At 35.1% G+C, this 18,036-nt stretch overlaps 1 protein-coding gene across 2 annotated transcripts; it reads right to left on the bottom strand.

The window, feature by feature from the left end:
• Nucleotides 1–869: 869 nt before the first annotated feature.
• XIAP (X-linked inhibitor of apoptosis) lies at nt 870–9,226 on the bottom strand. 2 transcript variants are annotated; one of them, XM_009812080.2, is made up of 6 exons: nt 8,325–9,226; nt 6,610–6,709; nt 4,698–4,776; nt 4,027–4,060; nt 2,433–2,657; nt 870–1,470 (listed from the first exon to the last, which is right to left on the bottom strand). In XM_009812080.2, the coding sequence occupies exons 1-6, from the start codon at nt 9,196–9,198 to the stop codon at nt 1,277–1,279; spliced, it is 1,506 nt and encodes a 501-aa protein (XP_009810382.2). In that variant the 5' UTR covers nt 9,199–9,226; the 3' UTR covers nt 870–1,276. The 2 variants fall into 2 exon arrangements, with proteins under 2 accessions (XP_009810382.2, XP_059680327.1); XM_059824344.1 differs by lacking the exon at nt 2,433–2,657.
• Between the last annotated feature and the right edge of the window lie 8,810 nt (nt 9,227–18,036).

Raw genomic sequence — 18,036 nt, 5'->3', positions numbered from 1 at the left:
TATTCTGTATATTCTATATTCTAAATCTATTAGTGTGTAGGACTCAAAGATAAAAATATATACACAGAACATACTAGTAGCTCCAGAAAATAAGGAAGTCACTTAATTAAGTAGAGTGATCGTAAACCAGCAGTACTTAAATACAAAGCTATGATACTTTTTTAATTGGAGAATTGACGATCAGTCCAGTAAGAAATAGCTTATTAAATATTTTAAGGTGACTCTCACTAGAATAGTTCTTAACTTTTTAATTTAAATACTGCAAACTGACAAGAACAAAAATGAAAGGTTTCTAACATTAGTTGTAATTAAAAAAAAAGCAAGCATTTTCATGAAGACAGTTTAATCTTCTCTTACAAAAAAAGACAAATGGAAGCACTGCAAAGTATTAGCAGAAAAACGAGTTAGGATAATGCTAAATGTTGAAAAAACACAAGAAAAATTAAAATCAAACAATGAACACCTTTTTGTGAAGGGGGGGGGCAATTATAAAATGAGACCACTCCTTTCATGAAGGGCACAAGGTACATAAGATCTCCTTCAATTCTGTTGAGTTCTCTTTTAAGGAATGAAATTAATGTACATTTTACATACAGAGGGATTTTTGTGAAAAACAGATGGCTAAAACCAGTTTACGGAAGCCAATTTATACATCTAAACCAGGAAAAATAAATTATGTTTACAAATTATATCTCAAAACAGACAAACTTACAAAGTAGCAGTAGCAAACATAAGGTGAAATATTGCAGCAGCAGGTTTACGCATATTCTCTGAATTATGTCACAGCTGAAGTTGCAGAAATAAGACACCATTTTCAATCTTACATAACATTTTTGAGAAGCTAAGATCTCAGATATAATATACATGTATATAATAATTTTTAAAATTCACTTATTTACAAATTTTATATAGGGCCGGACTCTTTATACAACTGTATTTGCATAAACTTCAGTTGTACAGAGTCCTACTAAAGTGAAGCAAAGGAATGATCACATAAATAAAGCTCTGCATTACTTAGGCTTTCCCAAATCAGATCTATGAATTGCATTTACAGAATATACATATTTGCCTTTCAATATTGGTTTTTACATACAAAAATTTCACTTAAGCAAAATAATTTTTAAAATATTAAAACCTATGTAGAGTTTGACAGCAGAAAAGTCTAAATACTGCCATATGATTACATCCTGGAATTAACTGCATTTTTTACATTATATTACACATATTCAAAGCAGTAAAGCAGGAAACATTTGCATCCACAGTACTGTATATTTCATTAATACATAAAGATTTCCTGTCTTTTTGTAATATTTGTACGACACAGAGGGCATTTATTAAGTGCTTCAGCACATTCCTTACAGGCAACTAGGTGACCACAGGGAATGAGGACTACTGATATGTCTTTAGCCATACAGATTTTACAAAGCTTTTCTTCCTGCAAGCGTCTTAACTTCTCTTCAGTACTGAGATCTAAGGAAAATAAACACATAAAAAGAAGTTAACATACTTAGTACCATTAAATATCTTTTTTTTTTTTTTCCTTTACACACAAGGACAAGGTTTTCTTCATATGATTTAAAGGTCACACCTTTAAAAAGAAAAAAAAATTTACAAGAGAGGAAACCAAGCTGCAGCATGGAATCCTCTGGGTTTTTTTTTCCCCTCCCATCTCATTACATCTCCCAGGCCAATGCAAGCAGGGAATTCAGCTATCTATATTTGCAAGAGCGTGAAATATCTATAGAATTTAGGATATGCTTATTTCAATCAGGAGCCATTCTTTTCACAGACTTCCCATTGACAACTTCCCAAAACTTGTACAGAAGATGAAAGAAAGGCTCGTTGATACCAGTTAAGTAATTTGGGTTTTGTTTGGTTTTTTTTTCTTCCAAAGAGTTTCCCCAATGGAAAGAATGAGGATGTAATTTCCTTCCCTGCCTCCATTTTCAAAATGCCCATACTTCAAAAGCTTAAAAATTTGTAATACAGAAAGAATCAATTTTGCATTGTACATGAGCTCTTTATTATTCCAGTATGGCCCATTTGAAAACGCAAACTTCAAACACCTTTCCTGCCACTTGGGGAAAGCTCTACACAACTAACCACAAAAATAACATCCATCTTCATTGCAAGTTCTTTCCCCCCCCCGCAATGATGTCCACTAAAAATCTTTTTAATAAGAGTAGGCTGGTAAGATCTCTGCCTATCGTGCCAACCAGATGGTCTCTTCCCTCCCTATGAATTCACTCATATGTTGTCTTAAACTACAAGTCTCCTAAGGGTTTTTTCTTAATGCCCAAAAATAAATGTCTTAAAATTTAAGTTACAATGCTGTAACTTCACCTTAAATAAGACTTGGATCAGAGGGTAGAATAAACAGATAACAATAAAATATATTTCATAGACTAAAGAGCCGATATGAAAGTACACACAGAGGTTGTGTAATTGAATAAGCTCATCTTGCTCAACTGGGATTTCATTTGGTTCTTCTTCCCTTGTATTTTCTTTCTGAGCACTTAAGTCTGCTACCAGATCCTCAACAGATGTGTGACTTTCTCCAGACATCTGCAATTTCTTTTCCATGGTGTTCCTAATCTCAGACAAACTGAAACCCATGTCTATGGCACTTTGTACCAAAGGATTCTGTAAGAGATCATCTAAAACAAGAAATTAAAAACAAACAAACAAGAATTTAACAAGGATGAATCTGATTATCAGACAGTATTCACTACAGTACTCTAAGACACCTTTGAAGATATCTAGCCAAAAGGAACTATATTTCTGATTTAAGAATTTTGCTAGTTGTAAAAACTGCATTGTCAAAACACAAAAAACTGCAGATTTGAGATTTCTTCTATCCTAGCTTTCCTAGTCTTCCTTCACCTATTTATAATATAGAAATCCTCCTAGAGTTGCTATTCAAATTAACTACTTCAACTTCTTAAGTAAAATGTCTTAAACGTCAGAAATTCCGTAACTGAATGTTAACTGAAATTCATCCAAAATTCCAAGGCTCAATAGATACCTAAGTATTTGGTAACATTACATTAATTTTAATTCAGTTCAGGGAAGGAAAAAAAAAAATCATATATATGTTGAGAGAAGCCAATAAATCATTTGAATTTACAAAACCAAAACACAGTACAATCAGCAAGCAAGCCTATCCACAATAAGACATAACAGTACTTTGGGAAACCATTTTTCAGTCTGTTGGACCTCTCCCTTCCTCTTTTCAATGTAATTTTTTGAATTGATTTTTTTAGCAGTGTGTCTTATTTCCAGTTCTTCTATTACATGTAAGTGACTAATTTCTTCTTTACCTACCAAGATTGTTCAAAGAGCAAGATTTTTAACCTAGTTTTCACTCTCATAAATGAGCTGTCTGTGACAGATTTCTAATATAGGTTTTGTGTAACCACTGTTATTAGCAACAGCTACCATTCGCTGTGATGAAGCTGCTTGACTGTATTCCTGTTACCCCTTGTAGGGGTCGTAGACAACTGTCTTGTCTTTTTATTGCTTGGTATTTGTGAAAGACATTGCAGGAATGCATAATACTGGAACACATAAGCCATTTAAGCTTTCTCAGCTTCCTGGTCCTTGCTGTTTAACAGACCAACTCTTCCTGCTTCATGAAAAGCAACAATGATTGTTTCATTTCAGTATTCTTTAACATTCATCCCACAGCACTACTAATTCAATACTTGATGCATACTTACTAGCTATAAAAAGACGACTGCATCCTATACATACTTCTTTCATGGTTTACAGTCTTTACTTTACAATATTTATCCAACCATGATTAGATGTCCCCCAAGAGAAATAAAATTCATTCCGCAGTTGTTTAGAAGCAATGAAGCAATGGAACAGTATCATCCAACAATTTGCCTGTCAAGCTTTATTTAAAAATGTAATAGGGTTCTTTTTAAAATTGACCGTTTCCTTTACTTTACATGCAAATATGGATATTCCAAAATAGCGGGGCTGGTTATTAGGTTTGGTTTTTTTTTTTAAAAAAATAGATACCTTTAGGAAGTATTGTCCCTTCAGCAGCTTCTGTCTAAAAGTGAAATATAAACAGACAAAATTACAATTCTGGAGAAGGTAGAAGGAAGCCTATACAGTTACAAGACAAAATTAGCTATTTGATCTCAGTTATTTTATTGACAAAACTATTTAATCTGCTCTGAACAACCGCAAAGGGATCAGTGTATTGTTGTCTTTCATATTATTTTAAATTTTCATTTTATCCCATCTTTGTTATAATAATATGTACATGATTCTCAGTCTATCGAAGAATTCTAAAATAACATTGGGTTTAATTTTAGTGACTGCATACAAGTTTAACAATGCTCTACCAGAAAGAAAACTTAATCTACTACATTTGAATAAGGAAACTATTTATCATAAACCTTAGGTTCCCAGGCTATAAAAAACCCAGCACTTGTTCAGTACCAAACATACAACATATACAATGTACCCTACCTGTGATCCGTAACCCAACTAAGGAGAACTGTGAGATCTATAAACCCTGAATGACAGAACCAAAACATACTTCAGTGTCTTTCCCTTTCTTCCAATGAAAGAAGGACTAAATGATATGCAGATAATTAGAAAAGTAACTTTATATGAAAATTATGTTAAGATTGTTTCCTATTTTAACAAAATGATAGTCGATTAATAAGCAATACACTTACTGTTGAGTCCCTACATCCGTCTTTTAAGTGAACGTTATTTATAAATTCTAGCCCCTTTTCCTTTCTCACAAATCTGCACCTATAAATGAAAATATTTAGTTATAATAAAACTGCATAAGCAGCAAACAAAAATTGACTATATAACTTTGGAAAGTTTCGATACATTTCCTACATCATACAGAATGCTTGCTTTTGAAATCTCTAAATGTTTAGTCAACATCAGTAATGTTATTTAAACATTTCTAAAAACATCTTAATCACTTCAGTAGTACTTCTCTTTTTCACATTTGTTGAAACAGAAACCTAAGACTTGATGGCCATGACAGCTGATGCCACAAGTTTATAAAAGTAAAGACTCCAATGAAAAACAAACATTATGTTAAAGTGTTGGTTCTTTTAGTCTTTTGCAATCAAAGAAAAACAGTCACTGGTCAGACAGGTCCCTTACATGCTTTCTTCCACTATTTTCCAACCAGTCCTAGCCACTGGGCAGAGCTCTTCCCCACCAGAATATTTAGGGAATGCCGGTAACTCCTCGACAATAGTTCTCTAGCTTCAGCAGTTCATGGATGTAGATAGCGTGCTGTGAGACTTAGACACTGCCACTGAAGTTGATGTGCAAATAAAAACTCCATGTAAGACAGTTAATGATCTGAGAGGAAGTAATCAAATCTGACATAACTTAAGCAAATTAAAATCAAATCAAGTCCATATAAGGAGGAGTGAAATGTAGCAAGAAAATGTGTCTTAACCATTCAGTTCACCATGCCAAAATCTTGGAATGGCATTTCTTTCAAGTGGCAGAGACTAATAATTAAAAGCTGCCTGTACCACTATTGAAAAAAGGATCAGCCTTTCACCACGGAAGACAAATGTGGCAGCTAACACATAAAAGACATTGATTGTATCAATGTTATACAAGTAACTAAGTCTTTGTACTTGGACAGCTTTTATCCACCTGTAAGAAATCATGAGTCATATACTATTGCTTCTTTCCTCAAGACAGGTTTTAGACAAAATTGGCAATCTTTCTAAAAAACTACTTCTGGATCTGGAATCCTCAATCCTGTAAAATTATGCAGAAGTATGTTTTGAATTCAATACCACTGCTGACTTCTTCAGGTTTGTTTGCACCATGACAGAAGTTCATTTTGTATCCTGACATAAGTTACAAACTTTGGCATGTATGAAGCTATTAAAATAATAATTAGAATGTAGCACTTGGATAATGAGGAAAAAAAAATATCAGATATATATTCACAAAACTTCACGATTCTGCTAGCTGAGACATCAGTTAAGTCCAGACACAGAAATCTTCTCTTCCCTTTAATAATTCCTACAAACAAGCTGGCATAGAAACAACACTGACTTAAAAGTAAAGTTATTCAGAAGGTACAATTTCAGGGCAACCTTTGATCAGACTGATCACCTCTAATGAGTTAGTTGTGCCCTCAACCTTTTGAGATTTAGTTCTCTTTCCCATCCACTTTAGAAGAACTCCCTCCTACCGCTCAAAGACGACATTGGGCTAATGTCCTCTTTTGAAGCCTCCAATGTTACAACAAAGCATATCTTGATGATTATACATATAACAGGATTACAGAAGGTAGAACAGATGGAACAACAAAAATAAGGACCCCATGCAAACAATTCCTTAAAATATTTTCTGCTTATTCAAAAGGAAAAACATAAACCATGGAAGATTAACTGATATTCCTTTGGTGCCTACATGACAAAAATGAAGGAGAAGGAAGTGGAGGAGGGCAACCAAAAAAAAAAATTATTTTCATAAATCTAAACAATGTTAAGCCATAGTCAGCCTTCTGAAACGTTTATTAGTATGCTCTGTCATTAAAATGTAATATACTGTAAATAAGACTCAGACATGCAACAAGAAAACAGTAAAATATACCCAGGAAACCATTTGGCATGTTGATCCCATGGATCTTCATTTATTTTCCATTCTTGCAATCCTCCACCACAGTGGAAACACACAACATGATCACCGTTACCTGAGGAAACATACGAGAATAAAGTTATGTACTTCTAGTAGGCCTAACAATAAGTTTTCAACTAAAATGTTACATTATTAAGAAAAAATATTTATTTTATTGATTAGCAACTGTAACTAAAAAGAACTCCATTTTAAAGGAGGACAAAATACATATGTTTTGATACAAATGTTCAGGAGAAACTTGAGCTAAAAAATACAAAATAAGAGTCACATGAAATATTCCTTAATTTTATTTTAGCAAGTAATTATACAGATAAAAAGCGAAAGGTAAAAATAATCTATTATCAAATAGCTCAATCCACTGGTAAACAAGCCGTGAAGTAGTCTACCACAAAGAATTAAGGATGTTTACATGCCTTTTTGGTCCTCCATTTCACCATTAAGATTAATGGGCTCTATACAGCAGTAGCATAACCGATGGAGATGTTAGGAGAAACTGCATTCTCTCTGTTCTAGCACTATGCCTACTGTAATCAAAGACTGTGCCAGAAACTGCTCAGATATTGTGTTTATTGAAATGAGAGGAGGTATGGATTAATTTAGTTCTGCAGGGGGAAGAAAAAGAAAATTTAAAAAAAAAAAAATCTCTCTCAGGCCACAGGAAACAGAGTTTTCACAGAAGTCACTTGAACAGCCATCAGGTCTGATAAACTGGTGCCCATTTAGTGCACCTCCACAATACAGATCTCACTTGGCTGTGAGAAGCTAGGTACTTTTAGGAATCCAAGAAGCAATCAATAAAAAACAGTTCTACTGGGTACAAATATTGCCTGATATATCACCTATACAAGAATATATCAAAGGTTTTATTTATGGCCACAAGTAAAACAAATGGAATCAGATTAAAAAGTTCTTCCGAGAGCTACTAAGAGAGAAGCCAATTAAGAAGAGAGCAAGAAATTATCCCGGATAATCCCCTTTTCTTTGTGACCTAATAATAGCAACACTTTGCACTTGTACATCATCTCTCAGTGAAGAATTTCAAAGAGTTTTAACGGCACTGTGCAATTCAATCTAATTGGGAAACCAATGCACAAAGATGTTGGAATCTTATCCAAGTCATACACTGTATGTCTAACAGTAAAAGCTCTTCCACTGGAGAAATTGTCTTCATAAAGCTTTTACAGTAGGTAGCAACAGCATTTGCTAGTTTCGGGTGTCCGAATGCTACGATAGTGCAAACATGTGTTAACTAAATAAAATGGCACACAACCTGGATTGCCTTGTTCATAGGTTTCTGTACAGCCCACAAGCCCACTCCTTTAGACCTAAGGTAGATACCTGGAGGACAGCACTTGGTTTTTTTAAAAGATATTAACTTCAATAACTGTCATTAAGAAAGATGTATTATGAGGGTTTTAGCAGGCAAGGAAAACACACTTTGATGTTTTACTGCCAAAAATGAGTTTATGACCAAGTTTATATGTTGCTATTAAAAATACTTGATCTATCATTTTACACAAGAACTATGAAAAGTAGTTTACAGAGTAAAGATATTCTGGCAAATCATTCCATATTAGAATAATAAAATGCTTACTTTTTCATAACAAGACAGTTACTCATACAAAATTTCTTTGTAAAAGACATCAGTCATTTTAAAATGTCTGGCTTACCTATGCTATAGAACCCAGCTTCAGCAAGTTGCTCCTTGTCAACAGGATATATCCAAGTTAAAAATGTTTGTAAACGTCTTCCATATTTTGCCATAGATGGATTCCTTGGATACTGTGCATTGTTCAGACCACTTCTCCCAAGCTCAGCAGGAATAGATTCACTTGGAACATTTCCAACATCCCGGCCCAGGACAAAAAAGCATTTGGGAAAATGCCTCCTGTGTTCTGACCAAGCTCTGTCACTGGGTTCCCACTTTTTCAATTTTCCACCACAACAAAAACATGCCACTTCATCACCAACACCTATATAATAGAATCCAGCATTAGCTAATTCCTTTGGTGTCAACTGGTCATTGAGGGGCCAGTTGTGGAAAGACTTTAATCTTATCTCTTCGCTGCACATAGCGGGATTTTTAGGATACAAATTATCTGACATATCCACAACCTGCCTAGTTCTCAAAAGGTAATCTGCCTCCACATCAGATGGGTCATCCAGAGCACACAGGAGGGCTGAATTGCTGGAACCGTTTTCAGTCCTATGCTGGTAGTTCTGGGTGAGAGGATGCATGTTATTTTCCAGAAAAGTAGATTTGGTAATAAATTTGCAATTTGGGGAAAACTTTTTGTGTTTCTCAACTGCAGAATCCCCAGGCACCCATCCTTCAACAGTTGTATGGCAACTGAAGCACTTCACTTTGTCACCTTCTCCAGTATAAACAAAGCCAGCTCGTGCTAGCGCTGATGCCGAAACCGGACAGCCAAGTGGAAATTCAACAAAAGTTCCTAGTCGGTAGTGTTCCTGTGCCCATTCCTGGTCACGGTCAGCGTCTGGAGTGGCACAAGCTTCTGAGTTATCTGGGCCATTACACGTCATCTCTTCATAAGCAGGGCTCTCCTTTCAGATTTCCTAAGCAAAGAATAAATGTTTCAATTTCACAGACCAAAGAATAGATCATACCCATATGCATGCCTGGAAACTGGCTAAATTAAACTAGCCATCCTTTATGTATTAAAATAATGCCTCTTCCATCCCATCTCACCCTTGCCTGCCTTCCCTGCCATGCAGAGGCAAACACCAGAACATTAAAAACAAAATAAAATAAAAAAACCCAAACTGTTAAAAAAGGCGGGAAGATCATCAAGTTTTACAGGACAATAAAAATTTACCTGGAAAACACACAGAGGTTTATTTATAGCTTTAAAAGCATGTTTTACTTCTTAACAAACAAACATTGCAAGAATGAAATCAACAAAATATTTAACAAAAGCTCTGGGCAAAACCCTGCCAAAAGGCTTCCAAACCTGAATTACGAAGTTACTGAATTTAAAATGCTGATCTAAGCCAGACCACATTTGCAAGATTTTACAGCCCAGTTCGGAAACACAACTATCTTTATTCTTCCCTGTTCGAAGGCCATGACCACCATGCCCGTTACAGATGGACATCAACTAGTAAAACAATCACCAAAAAGAAACAAGCCTTTGGGCTTGTGTTATATTGCAGAGATATACATCTCAGTTTTCCTTTTAGCAAAATACCCGTGACATAAACTATCAGATGTTTCACTGGGGCTTTTTACCAAAGTGCTGTGCTCTGCTTTTAAGATCAGCGTCTTGGACTACCCAGCACTAGGGTTCATGCCCAGCACACTGCTTCCACTTTCCCATGCCCTGCCTACACTCTCTATCAAAAATACAACCAGTTCCTGCGCCTCTGCCATCCCCTCAGCTTTTCCTCCCTTCCCTCCCTGAAGGAATGGCATTCTCCTTACCACCTGTCCCACATTCCTATTCCTGCCTACACTTTTCCAGGGTGAGTACTGAGTGCTCAAGTCCTGCCTCATGCCCTTCTGTGCCAGAAGGCTGCTAAGAGCACTCAGAGAAGCCCCTTCTTTCAGGAGGATGAACAAAAGCAACTTGGTTCCTGCAGGTCCTGTGCAAGAACCACAAACTGACACAGTCATTGCCTTCATCCCAAGATGGATGAAGTCAGAGCACAGTAAAAATTAATCTCTTGTCCTGACAAGTGCAGTGATACTATTGACTTGGAAAGTCTTGGGTAAAGCTACTTTTGATACACATCTGAAACTTAACTCTTTTATTAAGTGGTAAATTAAATTATTATGAGACTGCCCAAATGGACTTCTTGGCACAAAGCTAAAATAATTCAGCAATTAGCAAATAGAAATGCATATAAGGAAGAACAGAATATGTATTTATTTGAACAAGTGTCCTCCTCCATTTTCTATATGAATCCTGAAATGTATCTATTTCCAGTCCTCACCTTTATAAGGTAGGCCATCAGGCAAGAACTTCGCTTCCTCAATATGTTCCTTCCTCAACACCTGCATTAATATTGATTATACTTTCTGTAAGGTCAATACAGATGTTACAATTATAATAATTGCTTATATAATACCAGACTTACGTTCTACAAGAAGGAGAAAACCTTCTTTAAAGTTCAGAGGGGGAGGGGAAAATTAAGATGACTATGCATTGCAGGATCTCGTCACCCTTTGCCAAGATGACAAAGATAATTAACCTCTAAGCAAGTTGCAAAAACATGACATTAGAGACCCAGAATGCTTCCTTCATGTAATCATGGATACAAGACTACTTCTGAGCACAGGCTTGAATTCTTTCTGTAAGTCAGTTTGTGACTAATGTAATAACATTAGAAATTATACTGTGGTTTTCTGTTTTAGCTTAGGAAATTCAAAAATAGTTTCTGAATAAATTCCATTGACTGACCTACAAATCTGACCTATATGCTTGTTTTGACTTTGAAGGGGAAAAAAAAACCAAAACAGTAATTACATGTAGTAATATGAAAGCTGTCACAATACATGTATTTTTTAATATACACATATATATTGAAAACAATCAATTTTTGTAACAAAAGTTAAAAAGTTCATGCTTATTTCCTTTTAAAATCCTACTTTAACTCTTCTAAGACTGTTTCTGTAAAGATCTCAAGTCACCTTATGGGTCTATCATCATTACTACTACACAGCATTCATAAAATAATTTGTATTACTCAGATACAGTTAGCTGCATACTAATTTTCTTATCTGCATGCCTAAAAGACTTTCTACAAGAAAGCAAACAAAGCCTACCTCACATCCTTCACAGACTCCTTTTCAAAATGTTCGTTGAACAAACAAAACAAAGCCTATGCTTTCTATGTATGAATAGCAGTATATCTTCACTTCTATTTCAGTTATATAGAAATGAGTTCAGAAACAGTGAAAAAACAACTCATCCTATTTAATTTTTTCCACATTAACCTTTTTTTTGTTTTATAGTTACTTTAAAATCAGAATGGAGCTTCTACATCCCTGTTTGATCTGTTGCATACAAAATAACTGCAGCAAATCAGAGACGATCTACTCAGCCATTCTTTGTAATTTGCCCTCCCTGTCCTTATGAAATCAGGGGTGAAGGCAGACCAAGGTTCAAGCCTGACAGATCTCAAGAATTTACTGGAGGCACAAAGATCACCTTTGGTTTGTGCTTTTTTGTTCCTTATGCCATATGGGGTGACCACATATTACAATGATGACTGATACATGAAGTTAAAAAACAGTTAAGAGACAAAATTAATCATGTTCCTACTTCTCGCAAACTACCAACATGTTCTGAGCACCAGTTAACTGCTCCGTTATCAGAACTCATCTTAAAAATCTGCCTTTTCTTTTTAAGAATGAAGTCTGATACAGCAGTATCATATGCATAAAGATTAAAAAATAGATTAATATACACCAGATGCGCATATATGTAAATAAAACTGTTCATAAAACATGAATGCACTGCTTACAGTAAGTCATTCTTCCTCATAAGCTAAAGAAGATATTTTACCAAAGCAATTTAAACAAATATTGTATCTTAAGTAAGGCCCAGATTCTCCAGCACCCTCTGACAGGGATGATCTTCAAATCATTCTTACGCCGCATGAGCAAGTCTGGTCTTGCAATACTTTTCTGGACTCTTTCACTAAAACTCTCCCCCTCCAGCATCAGAAAATTTAAGAAACCTCATAACATTTTTTTAGTAAATAAGCCGAAAATTCTGAAAAATTTTATTTCATGCAATTGGCAAACATCTACTTTTTAAGATTATCATTCTAAAGACCTCACTTCCTTTAAAGCAGGCTTCGTTTTCAGAGTGCCTATAAATGTATAATGTTTAATTGTGCATTTTTTTCTCTTCTCCCAGAATAACTTCTCACCTTTAAAAATACAGGCTGCAGAACTCAAAATAATACGTAGGTGGTACATCTCAAATATGACAGACTTTCCAAATGGAAATAACAGCATGAGTTTTAAACTAATACTTAAATGAGTTTGCACTAGTTTTACTCCACTTACTCTGTTGATTCTCTTGCTGTTTCCCGGAAAGATGTGTGTGTGTTTTAATGACACTAAGGAACTGAGAAGGAAACACTTCAGCAAAAAACACAAAGAGGAAAGGAAGAGGATCAAAGACTAAATTGAAATATTAGAAATCAGGACGGAGATGATATTCAATTAACTGCAATGTTTTTTTCCAGTTTTATTGATTACTTTTAATTAACTGTGAATGCTAGGCAAAAATAAACTAACCGAACTACCTAAAATTCAGTACCTGTACTGCCCTCAACTGCAATGGAAATCACAGGATCATGGCTTTCAGCCAGATATAACAGTGGTATCCAAAGCAGGGGAAAAAAAAAAAAATCTCTATGTACTGTACTGGAAGTTCTAACAATTCAGGGGAAATATAATTGGAAATAAGTATTACAATAAAACTAAAAAAACCTATACATAATGCATTCATCACTCTGAACATTGAGATTAGCAGCTTTATTCTTTCAAGCAGTTTTTTCTACAGCTCTATGAATACTTCAATACTCCTTGTGTTAACCCAGTGAATAAAAAAAATTATGTCCTCAACACGGTGATAATCAAAATACGTCACATTTGGCTTCTCTAGAGGTAAGCAATCTATCTTGATCCTCACAATCAAAACAGAGTGAAAAGCACATACCAGAAGAGCAGTAAGTACTGACAGAAGGTCCAATCACCACAGATCAATTCTTTAGTATGAAGTAACTGTTTCAAATTCTATCAACCACATTATTTAATCTTGACCTTTTGGAGCTGAAAAGATTCAATCACCATTCTAGAAGCCTCTCAAAACCACCTCTAAATACTGCAGTGACAGAAGCAGGACAAATCCCTCACAGGTATCTGCCAGCTTTAGCAATGCTCCAGCCACATTATGAAGCCCTTTCCTTAAAACAGCCCCTTTAAGCATAGTTGGTTTACATTTCAGTATAATTTTATCTAAGACATTAACATATTTATTAAGCATTGAGGCAAACTCTTCGCCTGTGTAAGTACTGCTTTAAATACAACATTAGTACTACTTCAAATGCAACATCAAGTTTAATTATTTCTATTTCAAACAACTGTTAAAAGCAACTGTTCAAAGTGTAAAATTAAAACTAGCTTAGTAATAGTATTTCTACACAGGTATTTTAACAGTTGCCTTACTCCAACTAACTGCAATAATGATTTAGAACAGTACCTTGCACCATAACAGCACTCAGACAAACATTAACTGCAGAAGAAAAATAACTGAAGGTAAATTTTTGAATGACTGATGGCAAAGAAACATAAATTAATGAAAATCAACCAACTCAGACGTGTACACAAGACTTTACAATACATACCAGCAGCAAACCCAAGTTCAGAGAGTATATGTTATGCATACAGAAGTTAATTAAGCCTTTCTGCATAGATTTAATTAATCACCCATGAATTAAAAGTAGAAGGTCCAGAAAAGTTGAAGTTCATCTTCACTTATAAAACCCAGGAGATTTTTTTAATTATTATTGAAGCATTAAATATCTTCTTATATACGCAGTGAGTAAACAAAGCCTATTTTAGCCTGAAAGACTTCCAGAAGCCGAGCCAAGTTTAATCCTCCTTTTAAACATCTGAAGGTATTTGTGACAAGACACTTCCCACTTTCAAGCTGAAGTACCCATTTATATAGCCTATTGATTAGGTTTCAGAAGAAAAAATAAAGACAAGAATTTATAGCAAAAATGTTAGCTTATTCAAAATGCAAAATTGTACACTGTGGTTTTGCAAGCCAAACATATTCCATTCAGATTTTAAAATATTAACAGGTATGATTTTATGCAAAAATACAACATCATCGCATTACCTAGATCTGAAATGCTTCAAAGGAAGAGTACAGAACCGGCTTTTCTCTTTCAAGTGTATTTTATTAGACATGATTACTTCAATCCTTAATCCGAAAACAGATTGGCATTATAAGAAGTTATTTTTAATTCTTCCACATGACAAGCACGGCAGTAACCTCCAAATCAGAAACCTACTTGCACAGCCTCACGTTCCTGACCAAAGGGTACGTAAACATGGAGCTTCTACTACTTGACATGCTGACTGTGAGAGCAATGTTAGTGTTTATTGTCAACTGAATTTTGAAATGTGAGAGTAGTGCACCAAGTAAATATCAAACAGAACATACTGTACCAGCTGACACACAGATTATGCATATGTCACTCCACTGAATTTCACTTTGTGCGTGCTCAGCTGCAATTGGATCAAGGAAGGTGCATGCTGCTAACTGAAAGTGTACTTACAAAGATTAAAACCACAAGAAACATAGGATTTATTTAAACAGTGTTTACAAATCTTAGCATACTTACATCTAAGTATCCATAGCCATTTTTAAAAAAACTCTGCTTAGAGATTTTTTTTTACTTTACAAAGAGGATACATATCTACACAATACCTTGTGATTCAGTGCCAAAGCTTACATAAATCCATCAGCTCAGCTTCATTTGTCGGTTTTTCAAACAGGTCCTACTTGGCTTCCCATCAGGGTTTACCATCATAGGAAGTCAGTCAGCTGCTCAAGGTTATAGTAGGCTGTGAGATCCTCCTAATTCTTGACTCCAGTCACAAAGATGGAGACACTCTCTCCATCTTAGAAATAAATATAACCAGGCCAATAGAAACATACCATTTTGAAAATTATTTTCATGCTGTATTTTTCTTCTTCATGAAGAAGTCATATGGGTATGGAATAGAACAATAAACAAGAAGAATGGATTCATGGCAGTGCTCTCAGTAGATAAGACTGCGACAAATCTGCATCTGCCAAGGGCAGAGAAAAAAAAAATTGTTTTTGTGAACTTGCAAGATAAACATCTTGATAAGAATTTTAGCTATATGTATGAGAAGGAAGAGTAAATACCAGCTGCTATAGAAAAAACTGGCGTGCTGCAGCCTAAGTACATGGTCCTACAGAGATGTCAGAAGTCAAACATAAGACATAATCAATTAGAGCCATTAATGAAGGTATAAGTAAGTGTTACCCAAAGTGACCAAGGAAGAAGAAAGACTAAAGACCTGGAGAAAACCATTTTAGCTCTACCACACCTTGCTAAGTGTTTAATACAAAGCAAAGTGTGAAAGAGATATGAGGTTTTCCTGTGTCCAAATTAAAAACACCATCTAAAGCAAAGCTTTAGTTCTGACAGCTGCTGCCACTGAAATGAATTGCCTACCGATGACAGTACCTAAAAATAAGGGGCAGGGGGGGAACCAACCCAAAAAAACCCAACAAACACTGCCAAAAAAAACCCCAAACCAACACAGAAAAAATCCTACCAAACCCCAAACCTCAAGCATACTGAGAAATAAATGGAAAGAGAGACTAGAGGTAGAAGTAGAGAACAGGAGAGCCAACACCAAGAGCACAAGACTTCAAATACCCCCGCGCCCAAACAAAACTGTAAAAAAGGAAGGCGAAATCCTGACAGTCTCAAATTTTTCTGGCAGTTCCAATAAGATGAATCTTTTATTCATGGAATAAGCAGGAATATAATGAAATATTTTTCATGAAAGGCACTGCACTCCTGTAAATCATACAGAAGTCTGTGTATGATTTAGCTATCAATTTTTAATCACAAGGTCACTTGAATTGTACCATTTAAGCTTATTGAGATTCTGTAAATATTCTTTCAGGCGAATCATAAGGAAAGAATAATTTTTACATTTCTGGCTTTTTTTTCCCCCCCTCCAACGCTTTGGAAATTCAGCCTATTAGTTTTTCCATCCTGTTTCCATATCCCCTACCAATATCTTCATTTGCTTAATTATTCTACTCTTCCCTGACTTATAAAAGGTTTCTTAACACAACTCACTGTAAAAATACATTTCAAATTCAGTACTATGACACTACCATATAGAGGGGAGGGAAAAATCAATTTTTCAAAAGATTCTTCATTTTTATATTATACACTTACATTTTACACATACAGTTCAAATGATATATTTTTATTTTAACTTTAGAACATTTAATTCATTAACTGCTGTATTATTAAGAGGAATTTGATTTAGCTTCAAGTTCTTCCTCAAAAAATTGAGACTAAGCTTCCAGAACTTTTCCCTTTAATAGAAAACAGCTTGGAAGTTTTATTTAATGCAATTTCAAGCATACTTCCATCCATGAAAGTCTACCAATACATTTTGGGGGCCATGCAAGCAGTTCCTACCCTCCTAAAAGTAGAAATGACAAGCTACTTTTGTCAACTATGAAGCAGATAAGCTAAATAAAAATAAATAAATAAATGTTTAAATCCATGATTATGAGTGTATCACTATAGAAATGTAACCCTAAAAGTTGAGTTACTGCTCTTTTGGTTAAGAAACAAAAAATTACCCAGTCAATGGGGGTATATTAAGTAAAATAGGCAATAGTAAAAAATGCCTAGAAAACCTGCAGTGCCCTGGGCTGCATCTCCTTTCCTGATTATGAGCTGTGCTCCAGCTTTTAGTGTTACATCCTTTTATAAATCATTTAAACTTATAATTGAAGAAAAAGATGGAAACAGAGGACGTCTTTCATCAAGGAGACATAATGATATGGAACATCAGCTACAGCAATGTGATTAATGCCACAGCAAAACTGCTGAATGTTCTGGATTCTAAAGAAGCTGTAAAACCACACACGTACAGAGAGCCCATCACCTCCTGCCTCGCCCACTGGCGTGTTCACTTCACATGGGTGTTCACTTCCACCCAGCTAATACACCCGACCATGCCAGTGCTGCTTAGTTCATTATTCACATTCATTTAACTGCAGCCTGATGCAGAAGCAGCATCATGATACTTTCTAGTATCACTAGCATGAATGTTTTGCCATTAAGGAAAGAGGTGAATTTGTATATATGTTTTTACATACACACACACATGTACATATATACACAAACAACTCATCATCTTGTAAATTTGGAAATCTCTCTTGAATTATCCTCTATATTTTAATTTTAAGTTTGTCAGGAAATGGGGATGACTTGGGGATTAATTCTAATTCTAATATTGTACCAAAAGTAAAATATGGAAGTTGCACCTGTTGAAAACACTCTGCTTGTCTTTCTATTTAATAAGAAACTCTCGAAACATAGAAGGGGAAGTACAACGAACTGTAAGATATGTGCAGCTTCATTTTACATTTTATAAGATAGGAGTGACATTCAGTTCAAGCTTTGCAGCATGCCTTCTTCAGTCTTAAAATACTTTCAACCTTCATGCACAGCTACTTTTTTCATGTTCAAAAAGCTTGCTATTTCTGGAGCCTGACTTTCAATCGTCATGTTCAGAATATTTTGGATTAGAACTCCGCAAGACAG

This window comes from Gavia stellata, chromosome 14, assembly GCF_030936135.1.
Source record: "Gavia stellata isolate bGavSte3 chromosome 14, bGavSte3.hap2, whole genome shotgun sequence".
Taxonomy (NCBI): Eukaryota; Metazoa; Chordata; class Aves; order Gaviiformes; family Gaviidae; genus Gavia; species Gavia stellata.
Note: the sequence above shows the minus strand (reverse complement) of the source record. Positions and strands in the feature narration are given on the sequence as shown.

What these genes read in the sequence shown, in the direction of transcription:
- XIAP (XM_009812080.2), bottom strand. Translation starts at nt 9,198, where the DNA reads ATGACGTGTAATGGCCCAGATAACTCAGAAGCTTGTGCCACTCCAGAC. An exon ending in CATGCCAAATGGTTTCCTGG is followed by an intron (nt 4,777 to 6,609) that starts GTATATTTTACT and finishes TTTCATTTATAG; the next exon opens with GTGCAGATTTGTGAGAAAGG. An exon ending in AGGGACAATACTTCCTAAAG is followed by an intron (nt 2,658 to 4,026) that starts GTATCTATTTTT and finishes TTCTTGTTTTAG; the next exon opens with ATGATCTCTTACAGAATCCT.